The 14,086-nt window shown below is 35.3% G+C and overlaps 2 protein-coding genes, 1 long non-coding RNA gene and 7 other non-coding genes across 12 annotated transcripts; 1 reads left to right on the top strand and 9 right to left on the bottom strand.

Moving 5' to 3' along the window:
* Window positions 1-141: 141 nt before the first annotated feature.
* On the bottom strand, window positions 142-2,334 carry LOC114761384 (uncharacterized). The gene is made up of 2 exons (XR_003742142.1): window positions 2,157-2,334; window positions 142-2,119 (listed from the first exon to the last, which is right to left on the bottom strand). It is a non-coding gene; the product is annotated as an uncharacterized LOC114761384 (long non-coding RNA).
* On the bottom strand, window positions 775-897 carry LOC114761411 (small nucleolar RNA SNORD14). Its single transcript, XR_003742148.1, has one exon. It is a non-coding gene; the product is annotated as a small nucleolar RNA SNORD14 (small nucleolar RNA).
* LOC114761412 (small nucleolar RNA SNORD14) lies at window positions 1,195-1,318 on the bottom strand. Its single transcript, XR_003742149.1, has one exon. It is a non-coding gene; the product is annotated as a small nucleolar RNA SNORD14 (small nucleolar RNA).
* LOC114761408 (small nucleolar RNA SNORD14) lies at window positions 1,520-1,643 on the bottom strand. The gene has a single exon (XR_003742145.1). It is a non-coding gene; the product is annotated as a small nucleolar RNA SNORD14 (small nucleolar RNA).
* On the bottom strand, window positions 1,691-1,790 carry LOC114761410 (small nucleolar RNA snoR99). The gene has a single exon (XR_003742147.1). It is a non-coding gene; the product is annotated as a small nucleolar RNA snoR99 (small nucleolar RNA).
* Window positions 1,948-2,036, bottom strand: LOC114761413 (small nucleolar RNA snR60/Z15/Z230/Z193/J17). The gene has a single exon (XR_003742150.1). It is a non-coding gene; the product is annotated as a small nucleolar RNA snR60/Z15/Z230/Z193/J17 (small nucleolar RNA).
* Window positions 2,175-2,256, bottom strand: LOC114761409 (small nucleolar RNA U83). The gene has a single exon (XR_003742146.1). It is a non-coding gene; the product is annotated as a small nucleolar RNA U83 (small nucleolar RNA).
* A 320-nt stretch (window positions 2,335-2,654) lies between the features above and the next one.
* LOC114761414 (small nucleolar RNA Z43) lies at window positions 2,655-2,752 on the bottom strand. The gene has a single exon (XR_003742151.1). It is a non-coding gene; the product is annotated as a small nucleolar RNA Z43 (small nucleolar RNA).
* A 1,461-nt stretch (window positions 2,753-4,213) lies between these two features.
* LOC114761403 (protein LIKE COV 1-like) lies at window positions 4,214-9,667 on the bottom strand. Of its 2 annotated transcripts, none has more exons than XM_028950767.1 (8): window positions 9,389-9,661; window positions 7,884-7,936; window positions 6,628-6,737; window positions 5,692-5,859; window positions 5,495-5,592; window positions 4,817-4,943; window positions 4,451-4,567; window positions 4,214-4,287 (listed from the first exon to the last, which is right to left on the bottom strand). In XM_028950767.1, the coding sequence occupies exons 1-7, from the start codon at window positions 9,536-9,538 to the stop codon at window positions 4,473-4,475; spliced, it is 801 nt and encodes a 266-aa protein (XP_028806600.1). In that variant the 5' UTR covers window positions 9,539-9,661; the 3' UTR covers window positions 4,214-4,287; window positions 4,451-4,472. The 2 variants fall into 2 exon arrangements, 1 of the variants encoding a protein (XP_028806600.1); XR_003742144.1 differs by adding an exon at window positions 5,297-5,381 and having other exon boundaries at window positions 4,262-4,567; window positions 9,389-9,667.
* Window positions 9,668-11,260: 1,593 nt separating this feature from the next.
* LOC114761396 (probable protein ABIL5) lies at window positions 11,261-13,237 on the top strand. Of its 2 annotated transcripts, XM_028950758.1 has the most exons (8): window positions 11,261-11,453; window positions 11,553-11,635; window positions 11,930-12,077; window positions 12,193-12,292; window positions 12,459-12,495; window positions 12,605-12,684; window positions 12,790-12,854; window positions 12,948-13,237. In XM_028950758.1, the coding sequence occupies exons 1-8, from the start codon at window positions 11,358-11,360 to the stop codon at window positions 13,032-13,034; spliced, it is 696 nt and encodes a 231-aa protein (XP_028806591.1). In that variant the 5' UTR covers window positions 11,261-11,357; the 3' UTR covers window positions 13,035-13,237. The 2 variants fall into 2 exon arrangements, with proteins under 2 accessions (XP_028806591.1, XP_028806592.1); XM_028950759.1 differs by lacking the exons at window positions 12,459-12,495; window positions 12,605-12,684 and having other exon boundaries at window positions 11,262-11,453.
* Window positions 13,238-14,086: the final 849 nt, after the last annotated feature.

Below are 14,086 nucleotides of genomic sequence, written 5' to 3'. Positions count from 1 at the left end.
TGTTCAAATTCCCCGGTTTGATTTTGTTCAAACTTAAGCATACATTTTTAAGTTTGAATTTCAATGATCTTGTTCAACAGGTAGTCAGGCACAAGCATGCTTCGTTCAACACTGTCAAGTGGAATCAAAGACTATATGAGGAGCACTCAACTTCATCAACTGAACCAAAACGCACATACGACATACTCAAATCAGAATCTCCCAAGGCGTTCAGAATGCCAGGGTAGGAAGCAATTGTCTCCCTCCATGGGTTAACTGTCAACATAACCTCTTAAACTAGTTGTATTCCGTATAAGAATGAAACATTCGGTTAACCAACGTCCTATGGATGAAAAGGATAAACAAATTGCAAAGAAATAAACAGAAGATGCTTCAATATTTTGACCTCGGGCTCAAGCATCAAAGGATTGTAACAGCACAGACGCTTCAACCCCGCAGACGCGAAAGCTCTCGGGTGGCCACTGCAGATATCGAGAAACACGCCTTTGAATTTGTGAATACTGACCAATAAACTCAACAATGACTTCGAATTTGTTCTAAGCGAATAGTATAGGAGAACCCAACGCAGGTAGCAGAAAACAAGACTAGTAGAATGCACCAATTGCACTAATTTTGATTTACCGATCATACACAGTTGGTTTTATATTTCTAATACAACTAAGTTAATTTTATATTAATAATACATCATCAACAAGTAATGTAATTTTTTAAAAAAATTAATCATATTTATAATTCTTATCAATTAGTAAGTTTAGCTTAATATTAAACATGCATTGCCTCAGACATCCAAGGAAGGATTGGTGCAGCATTAGCTCTCAAGCCTGGCGAAGGCGAAAGCTCTTAGGCGGCCACTGCGAATGTTTTGAGAAACAAGCCTTTGAGATGTCATCACTGGACAATTAATTCCCTCGTAAAATGACATCACACTTTACATGAACAATACCATCATATCAGTTGTAAGCTACCTACAATCACGCAACAGAAGTGTTAAGACAATATCAATAGATTAACTAAAAGACTACGTAACATTAACGCTTGCGCAACCAATTGTAGAATTGTAATTATTTATTAAAAAATGACATATTGCAAACATTGGCCTCTCCTTGGAGAAAAAGAATTGAGGAAAAAAATTCGCTATTAAAAAACTACACCATTCGGTTCAAAAGGAGAGGTTCAAGAACAATTAGTGAGAAGAGTCTCAGACATCCAAGGAAGGATTGGGGCAGCATTAGCTCTCAAGCCCGGCGAAGGCGAAAGCTCTTAGGCGGCCACTGCAAATGTATTGAGAAACAAGCCTTTGGATTTGTCATCATTGAACATATAACTCACATGAATTATGACTTCAAAATTTATTGAAGTTTTGCATAAGAGAAGCATCACAGGAATTTAAGACAGAATATCAGAAGAATGACCAAAAAAGTACTTCAAACAACTAACAGTAACTTGCAAACAAATTCACTTCGCAAAATTTACAATCGGGACAATAATGCCAAAAAACATCGAAAACATCACATGCAAATGTCTCAGACATCCAAGGAAGGATTACAGCAGCATTAGCTCTCAAGCCCGGCAAAGGCGAAAGCTCTCAGGCGGCCACTGCGAATGTTTTGAGAAACAAGCCTTTAAAATTGTCATCAGTGACATTAATATATAATAAAAACATATATACCCCATAACTTGAGATGCTTGTCAATATTCCATCCTATAATGATCAGCAAGCAAACAAAAATAAAAGCTGACAAAGTGATTCGGATGGATAATTATCTGGGACATGTTCATCCCTAAAGCACTCAATGACACTGCTAAAGGGGCAGACAAAGTCCCAAATAGAAACTAAATGCATAGGGGAAAAAGGCCTCTGGGGGTAAAACATAGACGAACACTAGGCAGAAAGGAATGTAAAACCTTTGCACCCATTAACCAGAACCGAGTCTAATAGAAGTTTGAAAGGGTCATCAGATAGGAGCGAAAGACTTAAAACGAAATAATCACAAAAATATCATCTGAACTATGCTTCTGTTCATCACATGACCCTGCCATCAAATCTCACGCCGCTAGTTAAATTCGAACAGGCAATCAATTTTATAATAGAAACTCAAAAGCTACAACGAGATACGAGCTTAAGAAAACAAAACCTATAGATGACAGAGAACTACAGTAAATGAGCAGTCAAAGGCCTCAGAAGGAAGGCAGTAGTTGGTATAGTAATCATGAAATATCATACAATACACAATACCATAACTTTCATCATCGGCAAGGTAGAGGAGCATCACTTAAAGCCCACCATTAGAAACGATGAGGCACCCTCTTTGTTAAGAGGTAAAATATACAAAAGAGAGAGAGAGAGAGAGAGAGAGAGAGAGAGAGTAAAAAGAGGGTTTCATATGTCACTCATTACGCATGTAGAAGGGCGAAACCAAAGTTTGAAGGAAGCCAAAAACTGTTTATCGGCCTCATAGAGAAGATTAGATTGTTCCACATGATTATTCAGACATATGCTTGTCTATTTGTTATGATCTAATCATTGGGCGATAAATCCCGGAATGGTGCAGAAATCAAATAAAAATAAACATTAAAAGCCTTTGAAGTACAAAACACTAAGAAAAAAACGCAACTAGATCTTCTTATATGAATAATTATCTAAATCAACGATGGGACTCGGAATATGGGTGGTGATATATCAGGATGGTCGGCAAGGCCGGTTAGGCCAATTACGACGAACGAGACCTTAACATCAAAATCGTCACTGTCCCGCTTGTTTTCCGCTAACAAATCAAACAATTAGGTACCAAAAGGTGAAAAATAAGAAAAACCGTTCAACACAGACATTCTTGCTAGAGAAACAAGAGAACGGGAGAAGCGAAAAAACAGATTCGTAGAGTGATTTTCAACCGGCAGCTACAAACCCTAGAACGACAAGACGAAAGCTGCGAGGCGGGAACTAGGAAATGCAACACACTTGGCCCTGCTTATAAAGAACGTCTGGCAGCTAGGGTTTACAAAGTGATGCGGCTGACTTTAGAATGTGCTCAGGAAGCGCCGCGAAGGCGCGAACTAACCTGAGCCGGCCGCAAGGGTCGGGCTATTTTCAAGAAGAGACTACACTTTAATTTAATTTAATTATTTCCTCCGGATCAAATGTATATTATCATCCTTATAACATTACTAATTAAATAATAAAATTATTATTAACTTACATGCTGCTCTTTTTTTTTTACATTTTTAATGGGACAATTATTAATCTTTTAATTATAATTTTAATATAATTAACCTCGTAATTGTGAATCTCAAAAGACATCATATCAATTTTTATCAATCTTGATATTTTGTTGTTACTTTTATCACAATTTTGAAATATGGACAAATATAATTTTATGATGAAAATAATAAATAAGAATTGTTGCATCAAAAAAATAAACAAAATTTAATATCATTAAATAGGGGGAATAAAACGCAAATTTGAATCCTAATAAACAAACTTGTTAAGAAGATTTTAAGTTTTATACACCTGATTTGACAAAAATTAGTTTTAAGTCCAATAGGTTAAGTTGAATGCAAAACAAGTAAAAGAAAAAAAAGTAGTCTTACATACTTAAGGTATCATTTCCGATAGAGTGCTTTTTATGTTATTTGTTTTATAACAAACCCCAGTATTAATATTATTAATTAATGTTTTAAAAGCCACTTGCTTTGATTTGATTGGTAAGACAAGTATATAAGATTACGAATCAATTTATCATATTACCTAACTATAAATAAATTAAATAGAAATTATTATTTTACCGCTTCTTTGATTTATTTTCAATTTTAAGTAATTAATTATTTTTAATTTTATATAATTTAATATATTTAACTTATATAAAAATTCTCAAGATCAAAATTTTACTAAAGTTTTTCTGTTTCCTTTTCACCAACAAAACTTTATGGTTGATCAAAAAGCATGACCGTGATTCAGCCTGGAAAAAAAAAAAAAAAAGGCCAAGGCTGGTCTTCATTTGCAATTCTTGAGTTATAACATTACAAGTTACATTATCTTTTATCTGCTTTACCCTTTTATTTTCGCCAGTCAAGTGACATTATCATCAAAACTTTAACTGCTATACAAATTTTACATAAAAAAGTTACGAACAGTAACAAGAAAAAAGTAATAGGTGCTAATAGAATCCATCTAAACTTCACCATTTGCAGAAAGAACCTGATGCACAAAATTATCAGATGGTTAATTGGTAATACCTGTGTCGCCATCCACCACCAACCCAAATTAAAACGAACGGCAAATTCAAATTTCTATTACACAGAAACAAATATCTCTTACACAATTCCATCACACAATCTGATCTCTATTCCTCAGCAATAACTAATTTAAATTCAAATATTGCATTCTTTGCTCCATATTAAACCAAGCTACTTGGGAAAACTTAAACGTACTAAAAATAAAAAACGTAACAACCCGTATTTTCTTCCTCTACTTCTCAGCTGGGAGGTCTGATTCTATCTGCTGGCATGACTCGAGGATCTAACGTTGATAGGATTTGTGGCATTGACATGCCTCCAGAAACGACAATTTCTGCCATTTGAAAACAAATTTAGCCACTTCCTAGGGAAGTACTACTCATGAAAGAAAACTAGCACATCATATGAAACTTGAAATACTCAAAGAAGTTGGTCCATAACTTCGTTTTTCTCTCTCTTTCAGTAAGTTATCCAGACAAAGTTTAGACAGAATTAAGAAGCTCAAAAAAGAAAACATAGGCCTTACTCAAATAATAATAGCAGCAGGTGAATTTAAAGAAGTTATAAATCTAGAATCACTCACCAATCCCTTCACGGACTGATAAGTTTGGTCTAATGACATCCTTGGTGTTGACAAGAAATATATCACCAATATAAAGATGATTCGTTGGAACATAGACACAGCATAGCTCCTCCTCTCCAGAGTAATTCTGTATACGTGAAAACTTTCAGTTTCAACAAGTAAAATTGCTTAAAACTCCAATATAAAACTCATGTTGGACAACTTGTGAAATGCATTACATAAATAAAAGAACTTAAAAGGATATACAGCAACAGACAGCATTAGAATTGAGAACAATAAAAGAAAGGTGAATATTAGAATTGAGAACAATGAAAGAGAGGTGAACAGCAAGAGGCAACAAGCCAACAATTAGCAGCCCTCATACCAAAACTTTTCAGCCATTCAATGAATTGAATTCTTACTCCTACAGTAAGACCACAGTTTTGATGCTAATGCTAAAATTTGATAGCTTTACTGATGAAGTATCTGTAAATCGTATACCTAATATATGCACTGTACGGATGAGCACATCACACCATCCAAGACAAATATTTGCCTGAACCAGTATCAATATGCGTAATGCAACCTAAAGGTCCACACAATATAGCAATATCATGTCATGCATTCAGAAACTCATGTTAATGCTGCATGAATATTTTCCAAATGTGAAATACATGAAACAGAAAGCTCCTTGGAAACCTGAAGAACAACAGATGAGGTGATAAATCCAAATGCATATTCACCAACTCGTGGATGCCGAATGATGGCCACTTCTTTGAAGGCTTGTGTGTTTTGATCTGTGACAGTAAATATGTCAATATAATCCTTCTCAATCAACATTGATGCACTTGTACCTTATAGTAGAGCAAGGTGTTTACATACACACAGTGACACACCTGGTGAGATAGCAGCACTAATCTGCTTAGAGGCATTATAAATGTGACGAACAAGGGGCATTCGCTTAATAAACCACTCGCCAAGGCCCAAAACAGATGCACCCAACCATGATGACATGAAAACCCCCACCAAGAAGATGAAAGTTATGGAAGTTACAAATCCAAGACCTAATTAAGAATCAGAAATCAGCAAATGACATTAACATCAAGTTCAATCCATCTGGGGAGTACTAGAGATAACAACACTCAATTATCTTTATAATTTCCAAACAATCACTTCCACCAGTTTTGTTCTCCATTCCCACATTTTTACTTAAAAAGAGGGAGTAGGGAGAAAGGGGGTTAAATACAGTAAAACACAAATAAAATGGATATTAAGAATATTGAATTCATATTCATCCTAATGTCTACTACAGATTACTAAATAGTAATTTTTTAACAACCTTAAATAATATTCTTAGAAAAACACTCCCATTTTTTCAAAAAAAAAAAAAAAAACACAACAACAACAACAACAACCTAACCCATGACTTGTAGAAGTCCAAAGGATTTGGCTCCTCCACAATACTTTAGAGAACATAGAGCAGATAGTTATCCTTGATGAAAAAATCAAGGGAGTAAGTTATCTACTCACCGGTACAGTTGTATGAATAGCTGATTTCTCTATTGATAGTTAATCATTCTGCATTTTACTCTTCAAAGTGTAGTGTGCATTTTAGACAAATCTTTTTCCAGATTGGTATTGTGAATTCCCTTACAGTTCATCACACACGTTCGATACATTAGAGGTAGAGAGATATGATGCAGTGGCCAAAATAGGGGGATGTGATGGGTGGGTGGGTACCGTCCCCCATGGGGGAAGGGAGGGTTAACTTGTCCAAATCCCGAGAGAGAGAGAGAGAGATGGGGAAGTACCTAAAAAGTAAAAGCACTTACCAAAAATATCAATTCCAAGTTGAGCATAGATTGGAGAAAAGAATCCATCCACGAAATGAATAAACCACCATGTGATATAGAAGGTAATTGCCAGTGGAAATAGAATGACACTGCAAAATAACCAACTACGAGTTATAGCCGAGACACACACACACAGAGAACACACATACATATATATATATATATATGCGTGCCAAATACATGCATTTATGTTGCAAGCAATTGGCTTAGCTGAGGGAACTGTTGACATTGCAATTCAATAGTTATAAAACAAGTAGGTTTTGTCACCCAGAAAAGGGGGGGGGGGAGCAGCTTTGGTTAAAGCATGCCAAGAGAACAGACAAGATATTAAAAAAACTAGGGGTGTAGCAACTGTTAAACCTGACAGAAAACCTTTCATTTTTCATTTGCTTTCTTTATTGTCCAGTGCTCCAAACAATCAAGATTTTTGTGATGCACAAAAGGGAACTGTGGCAAAGACAAAATGATTACATAAATTCTAAAAGGCTAAAGCAGTACGCAATCTGAAAAGAAAGGACAAGTAATCATGAGGCAATTGTTCACAAAGCATAGATCTATAAGAGTAGAAGCTGGAATAGTGGAGAATGGAGAGAGCAGAAGAAGAAACATTCTTGGCAACAAGTATTCTAATTCTAACATCTTGATTTGTGTGTAATTAATTTCTCCATCAACTTGACTTTTAAATGTGTTCTCAATTCAAGCAATGCTAGAATTCAAAGTATTTCACACACACACACACACAAAACACAGCGCAATCATTTAGGGAATCAGCGTATAGGGCTAAACTGAAATCAGTAGATCTCAGTAAGCCATTTGGAAATATAGGCCACAGAACCTAGGATTAGATTTAATTAGGATTTCACATTACATAATGGGTATAACTTTGAAAAGATTATTAAGAATACACCTCTCAGCCTAATCAAGCAGGTCTGTGGGATCTTTCAAACATAAAATGATTATGATTATCATGTGCGATAACTTGCAATTTGTACCATACCACCACATACAACATAAGCAACAGGATGTCTAAAGAACTATATTATGGCTCAAGAATTGAAGCTAGACTGAGATTTTAGAGAATGCAAAGCTTGCAAATGACATGTTTCTTCAGGAGACAACAACAAATTAATTAAAAGGTAGGGGTAGAATAATTGAGTACATATGTCAGAATTTGCAATAACATAGCATACATGGCATAAGTAGCAAGATATCAGATTGGAGAAAGAATCGCGCACCAGCCAGTCATGAATTTTTTGGATGCCCAGCTCCTAACAACCTTGTAAAAAGTCTACAAAATGATGAAACAACACATAGCAATCAGTCAGACAGATGCTTTAGAGTTAATAAGTGAGCAGATGCAATAGAGGGAACATTTTGTTAGTTATTAATTTTTGTGAAATGAAAAAATCAGTTCAATTTGTGAGGACAAGTCTAGTAGTAATGAGATGAATGATTATAATATGTCAGTTAAGTAGCATTCTCTGTAGCTTGGGGATGTACACAGCACACTGCATACTAAATTAAGCAACTGAAATCTATAAACTAACAAGTTAAATTTACTCTATTATTAATTATGTGTTTTTCTTCCATATACATGATACTGTGATTATAATTTAGAAAACATAGAATGATAACAGACAAGCATACAAAGTTAAATCTCTCTAATTCATTCTTTAGTCATAATCTTCCTGTGCTCAAGATATAATGTAACTGTTAACCAAAAATACTGCTCAGTTTATGCATAACTTGGCTTTTTTATGTCTTATGAAAGCCAAAAGACCATTGAGAAACTTCCTCAATTACTAAACATCTATTCCAGTAACATTTTTTGGTAATATAACAGAGATATTCACTTTACATGAATGGTAACTTCACCAGTGGTTTAACGTTTTCCAGTAGAAGACTCTAGCTCAAGCAAAGAAAAGCAAACACATTGTTAATTATAATTGAGCTTATGTTCGAAAATTTCAATTATGATATTAGTTTAAAATGTAAGGCATTGCACACAGAAGTACTCCTAATACAATGCTGTGGTACAGAAATGCCTCATAAATCAGAAGTGTCACTTTCTTCAATTAAAAGTTCATTATCAATAGACTGCTAAAAAATGTAGAGGTTAATATTCAAGAGGCAACAGATAAAAATTTCTCCTGATATAAATATCAATCGATCCCATGTCCTTTAAAAAAAAACCAAAACAAAAGAAAAGAAAAAGGTATCCCATTTGATGTACGATAAACCCCATAACAAGCAATTGATTTCATTACAATTGCCTTTGAAATAGTAAATGTAGGTTTAACACAATAGTTAAGATCGTGCTATGGTTGCCTAAAGAGTGGTTCTATAGCAAACCATAGTTTCACTCAGTGAAAAATTAGGGAGCACTTCAGGTTCCCATTGCATAATATCAAAATGATCTCAGAATTAAGTGGGGTAACAAAATTAGCCAGGAAAAGAAGCTGCCATTAAAATTCATAATTGATCATCTTTCCGAACCAGAAATAGTACCAATCCAAGTCAAAGGAACTACATAATTTCCTAAACGGACGCAGTCAATAATAACAAAACAAACATGTGCGCAGTCCCGCAAAAGCAATTTAACGGTGCAGTGAGATATTACAAAACAGAAAAGTCAAAATATGGTTAAATGGCTTATTCTTTTTTGTATTTTGTCGGAATAGCAAGATATGTAAGCGCATGTGAACTGTTAAAACCCTAAAATAACCTATGAAGAGATCACCTCCCGGCCAGCATGATGTGAAGACGACGAAGACGAAGACGAAGAAGGCTTGCAAGCCGCGTCTTCGTCGGCGGAGTCCGCCACCGGGATGAGAAGCTCTCGATCTCTGTCTCTGTTGGACATTACGATAGATGATTGGTCATCGCCCATCACCGGCAGTCCCCGGAAGCGACGCCGTTTGACAATTCAAAAGTGGAATTGATTCACTGCTGCAACTGCGTCACAGTCAAAGGAAGACAATGTGAGATGACAAAACTCCAACCAAGCAGAAAATTAATCATCGTGAACTCCGAAACCGCGCTTAATTTTTTAATTTTCTTTTCGCTTTGGGGTCATCTAATGAATAATAAACATGGAGTGTATTATTTTGATAGACATGTTATTAATTATGAAAATACTTATTTATTATAAAAAATTAATTTAATTTATTTTCTAATCTACTTAAATTAGTTAACTAACTCTTATATTTAAGGTAGTATAGTTTTTTTATTAAATTATGTCATGCTTAATTTATCCATTTACATTTTAATTAAAGAATTGATTGATAAATAAACTCAACTTTTAAGGATTTTAAATATAAAGACAAGTTTCAAATATTTTCCACAGATATTTACCATCATTTTTTTTTGTCAAAAAGCATTTCTATAAAATCTTAGAAGCATAATATTAGGTTATTTTTCAAAATTTTGAACATCGTCATTTTAATTCTTTGAAAACAAAAACAAGAATGCTGGGGCAAAAAAAAACAAAAGAAAACAGAAACAATTTAAACAAATGCAGAATAATTTTAAAACAACCTTGTAATTATCACTCATAATGAGAAGCGCAAATCGCCATCCCTATAAGGTCATTGGATTTCCTTCCCTGGCTGAGGTCCAATAACACTTTTTATATTAGGGCCCAATAACACTCTTTATATTGAGATATGACAACCAAAAAAGGTAATGCAATTTGCAACATCTTCCCAATGATTAGCTTAAGGTGGTTGGGGGAAAAAAAAACAGAGAGAGAACTCAAGATGATGCAGTTTCATGCAAAACGGATTTAAAACGGGGTTATATGAGGCCTATTCGACGCCTAAGTTGTTGGTCTCTTATTTGGGTTGTTTATCTAATTTATTTTTCTGGGGTAAACACTTGCAAATGACTAACTAAGCCCTGCACTCGGTTGGATAGCTCCGCCTCCGGTTGGTAAAATATGGAGAGAGAAAAAAATGGTGCTTCGATTGTGTTTCCGGATGTTAAATCTCAGTTTAAGTTAGCTTATCCCGTTGAAGCAGTTCATAATAATCACTCACTCATCGTTCTTCATTTTCCCCGTTCCTTCATGTTTGTCCAGATTGGATCTCAAATGAAGCTTTGCATGTGCCGGGTAAGCCTAACCCCGGCGAGCTCTCCGCCATTCATGTGCTTTTCAATATGGAAGCGGGGATGCAATTATTGGTTTCGCCTAATTGAATCTATAAATCCTTCTGAAACTTGGTTTTAACTGAGGCATCATCACTACAGGATTAGCAACACAATCTTGTCGTTTTCGAAAGAATAACGGGTGGTAATCTCACTGAACGGTCCAGAGCTGTAATATTGCCTATAAAATCCTCAATTTTCAAATGGATCAATGTGGCCATGTCGTTTCATTGCATTTTGTCACAGTCTGAGTCACACTTACCCTGCCTTTTTTAAATAATTAAAGCTCCAAAAAGCGAAGAACAGAATATCACGGGACTGAAAACTGTTGGTTTGTCATCTTCCTCCAAATCATGCTTTTCCAAGTTTGTTTGCTTCTTGAAAAATTTCACAAGCCTCCGGTAGTCACAGAAACCCATCTTTCACACTCTGATTGGTGGGGGGGACAATGACAAAAATCCTCCCCGACGTGTCACAATCAGAAGAAGAGAGCAGATAAGAAACCCTTTTTTTCCACTCCATTCTCGTGTTTATAAGCATTACTTTCAGAAATCAAAACTTTTATGTCTTCCTCCATGGATGCTGTATCCAAGCCTTCTCCTTTTGAAACCCCAGAAGCAGAGGTGGAAGAAAGCATCAACTTTGACAAGTCTCTTCAGGTCCGTATGCATATATATCATATTTTATCTACCTTGTCTTACTACTTGTAATTTACATCATTAGGAAAAGCTTAAGGCTTGTTCATGGTCAATGTGCAGGAGCTAAGAGAGCTGAGGTCTCAGCTTCACCATGCAGCAGATTACTGTGAAACTGCGTTCTTGAAAGGCGAAGAGAAGACACAGTGAGTAACGCAAACATTAACATCTACCTTCAGGCTTCAGCTTCTACCTTCTATGGAATGACTTTCCGTAGTTTTTAACAGTATGCCGTTAGATTCAGGACCCATTTAACCTGTGATAGGTCCTGGAAGAGTCTCCAAAATTTTGGTTTGCTGAGTTTTAATTTCCGGGTAGATCTATGAGCTGGGCTTGAGCCCACACCCATTGTGTTTTATTCATCTGGGCTTAGGCCCATTTTTACATTTGTGTGGTGTCTTGAAAGTGATTTTAGAGTTCCTATATGATGTTTCATGCAGGGTGGTGGAAAACACAAAAGGTTACTTGTGCAGGGCAGTGGTTACTGTTATAGACCATCTTGGAAACGTGTCTACCAATCTTGAATGCCTTGTTTCTCAGACCAATGCCTTTTCTGAGGCTGAATTGCGCATCAATTCTCTCAAACAAGTCAGTGTTATCACTCTGCAGAAAGAGCATTTTTTGTTAGCATCTGCATCTAGACAAGGTCTTTATTGTTGTTGACTAAAACAGAGTTGTAAATCAAGTTGGTCATTTTTCGCAGAGGCTTAATTCGTGCGGACAATATGCTGATAAGCTTGCCCTCACTAATATGCGATGGAGTGAGAAATTACCACGTTTCCATTCCCGTTACTTATCATCACGTAAGTGCTTCAAGTCTCCCCTGTCCATTTTCTCAGAGAAACCACAAGAAAATGATGCACCTTTATGAGGATATATTATGCTGCCATAACTTTTTTTTTTTTTTGGGTTTTACCTGGCTCTTATCGTAATTTGGTTATTTTTTCATCAAATGGTTTCATTGATCAGCACCTACCCTCGAGAAACCAGGCAGTGAAAGATCAAGGTACTTAATCTAATAATGAAAAGATCATGGCCACATGTTTATCGGCTGTCAGAAGCAACATAACAATCCCTGATATGACAAAGTTGGACATTTATGATTTTTAACGCAGTGATTTTGAGGGTACGGTGCCATGGAAAATAAAAACTAAGAACGTAATGGAGACGAATATAAAGTCAGAATCTTCTACAAGTAAGGCGCATATAAGATACTACCTTGCCCTTCATAATGGCAAATTGGCAATGGACATAGACTGAAAATCTCTTCTTTTTTTTTTTTTTGGTATATACCGTACAGTGGTGCCTGTTCGGGATGGCTTGTCAGTATTAACGAGAGTTCCAAATGCTACGTTTCATTTCCAAGTGAGTTGCTCAAATCCTACGTCCTTATATACTGATTATATTGAATTTTGGGTTTGCTCTGTTTTCTTAACTGTGAAAGGATGTGTTCTGCAGAGTACCCAGAAAGTAGGACGCCATAGAAAATCATTCCATGGAAGTGACATTTTGTGGCTCATTCGGCGCACGAAACGTACACATTGAGACTTCGCTTCCTAACTCTTAACTCCCCAGTGTCAATGACTGTTCATCTTTGATTTTTTTTTTTTTTAAATAAAAGCAAACTTGTTATGTTTATGTCGCCAAGATTTCCTGTCTCTCATATTCCTCGTGTTATTTGTGTATGTAGTTATTCAGCTTCAACTTCACAAAACCAAATATTATCAGCACATACGCTTTTCTTTTTTTTTTGCCCCTGCCTATATCAACGATTCTGATCATTAGCCACCTTACTCAAGCTATAAATATCAAAGCCAATTGGCATCTTGAAGGGTAAGCATTGAAATAATATCAATTTCTATGGCTTATTGGACACGAACATAAATATGAGAAAATGCTATGAAATTAAAAAAAAAAGTTATTATTTTAACATGTTTTTCTCCTGGTATTGGAGTAGACTTTTAAAAATAATTTTATGGTGTTTGACGTGAATATATGAGAAGAATTCTATCTTGACTTGTACGAAGATATTTTTTTTAAAGTGATTGTAAGAGTTGCGCCGTAGTCTATCTCCCATTTTCCTATGATGGGTAAGATTTTTATGCATTTTGTGACCTGTGCTCCTCTAGCTTTGGCTTTTTAGGTGATACTATTTTTTATCCTAATAATAAGATCTCATTTATAGTCTACAAATAAGATCTTATAATTAGGATCAGGGGTAGTATAGGTATCTATGAATCTGTGCACATATCTATTTTCATGTATAAAGGAGAAAAATAGCGTATTTAAATATAAATATGAGAGATCTAAATATGAATACGAGACTTCAGTTTAATTTAATCATGTGATTCATCAATAATAGATGATCTTCTAAGAAGTTGGACTGGGTTTTTATCAACACTTATTTAGCAACTCAGTTCACCCAAACTTACTATCATATCATGCGAAAAATACTTACGCGAATAATACTTACACGTGACAACAGTAATGTGTCTTGCACTAAGAGTCTAAAACATGTAATTGTCCGTGTTAATTTCATTTGAATAAAATTATTTCTTTTTATCTTGATTCAGTAGTTCAGTGAATTTTGAATTGAT

The sequence above is a fragment of the Neltuma alba genome, unplaced genomic scaffold (assembly GCF_004799145.2).
Source record: "Neltuma alba isolate B1F8T4 unplaced genomic scaffold, ASM479914v2 tig00011119_pilon, whole genome shotgun sequence".
Lineage (NCBI taxonomy): Eukaryota > Viridiplantae > Streptophyta > Magnoliopsida > Fabales > Fabaceae > Neltuma > Neltuma alba.
The sequence above is the reverse complement of the archived record's forward strand: the minus strand, read 5'-3'. Positions and strand labels throughout refer to the sequence as shown.

Bases quoted from the DNA above. Each gene is read 5' to 3' on its own strand.
- LOC114761403 (XM_028950767.1), bottom strand. From the start codon at position 9,538: ATGGGCGATGACCAATCATCTATCGTAATGTCCAACAGAGACAGAGAT. The intron at 7,937-9,388 runs GTGATCTCTTCA...ATCATTTTGTAG, and splicing joins CACATCATGCTGGCCGGGAG to ACTTTTTACAAGGTTGTTAG. The intron at 6,738-7,883 runs GTGCGCGATTCT...GTTATTTTGCAG, and splicing joins AAAAAATTCATGACTGGCTG to TGTCATTCTATTTCCACTGG.
- LOC114761396 (XM_028950758.1), top strand. From the start codon at position 11,358: ATGTCTTCCTCCATGGATGCTGTATCCAAGCCTTCTCCTTTTGAAACC. The intron at 12,078-12,192 runs GTCAGTGTTATC...CATTTTTCGCAG, and splicing joins GCATCAATTCTCTCAAACAA to AGGCTTAATTCGTGCGGACA. The intron at 12,685-12,789 runs GTAAGGCGCATA...TATACCGTACAG, and splicing joins AAAGTCAGAATCTTCTACAA to TGGTGCCTGTTCGGGATGGC.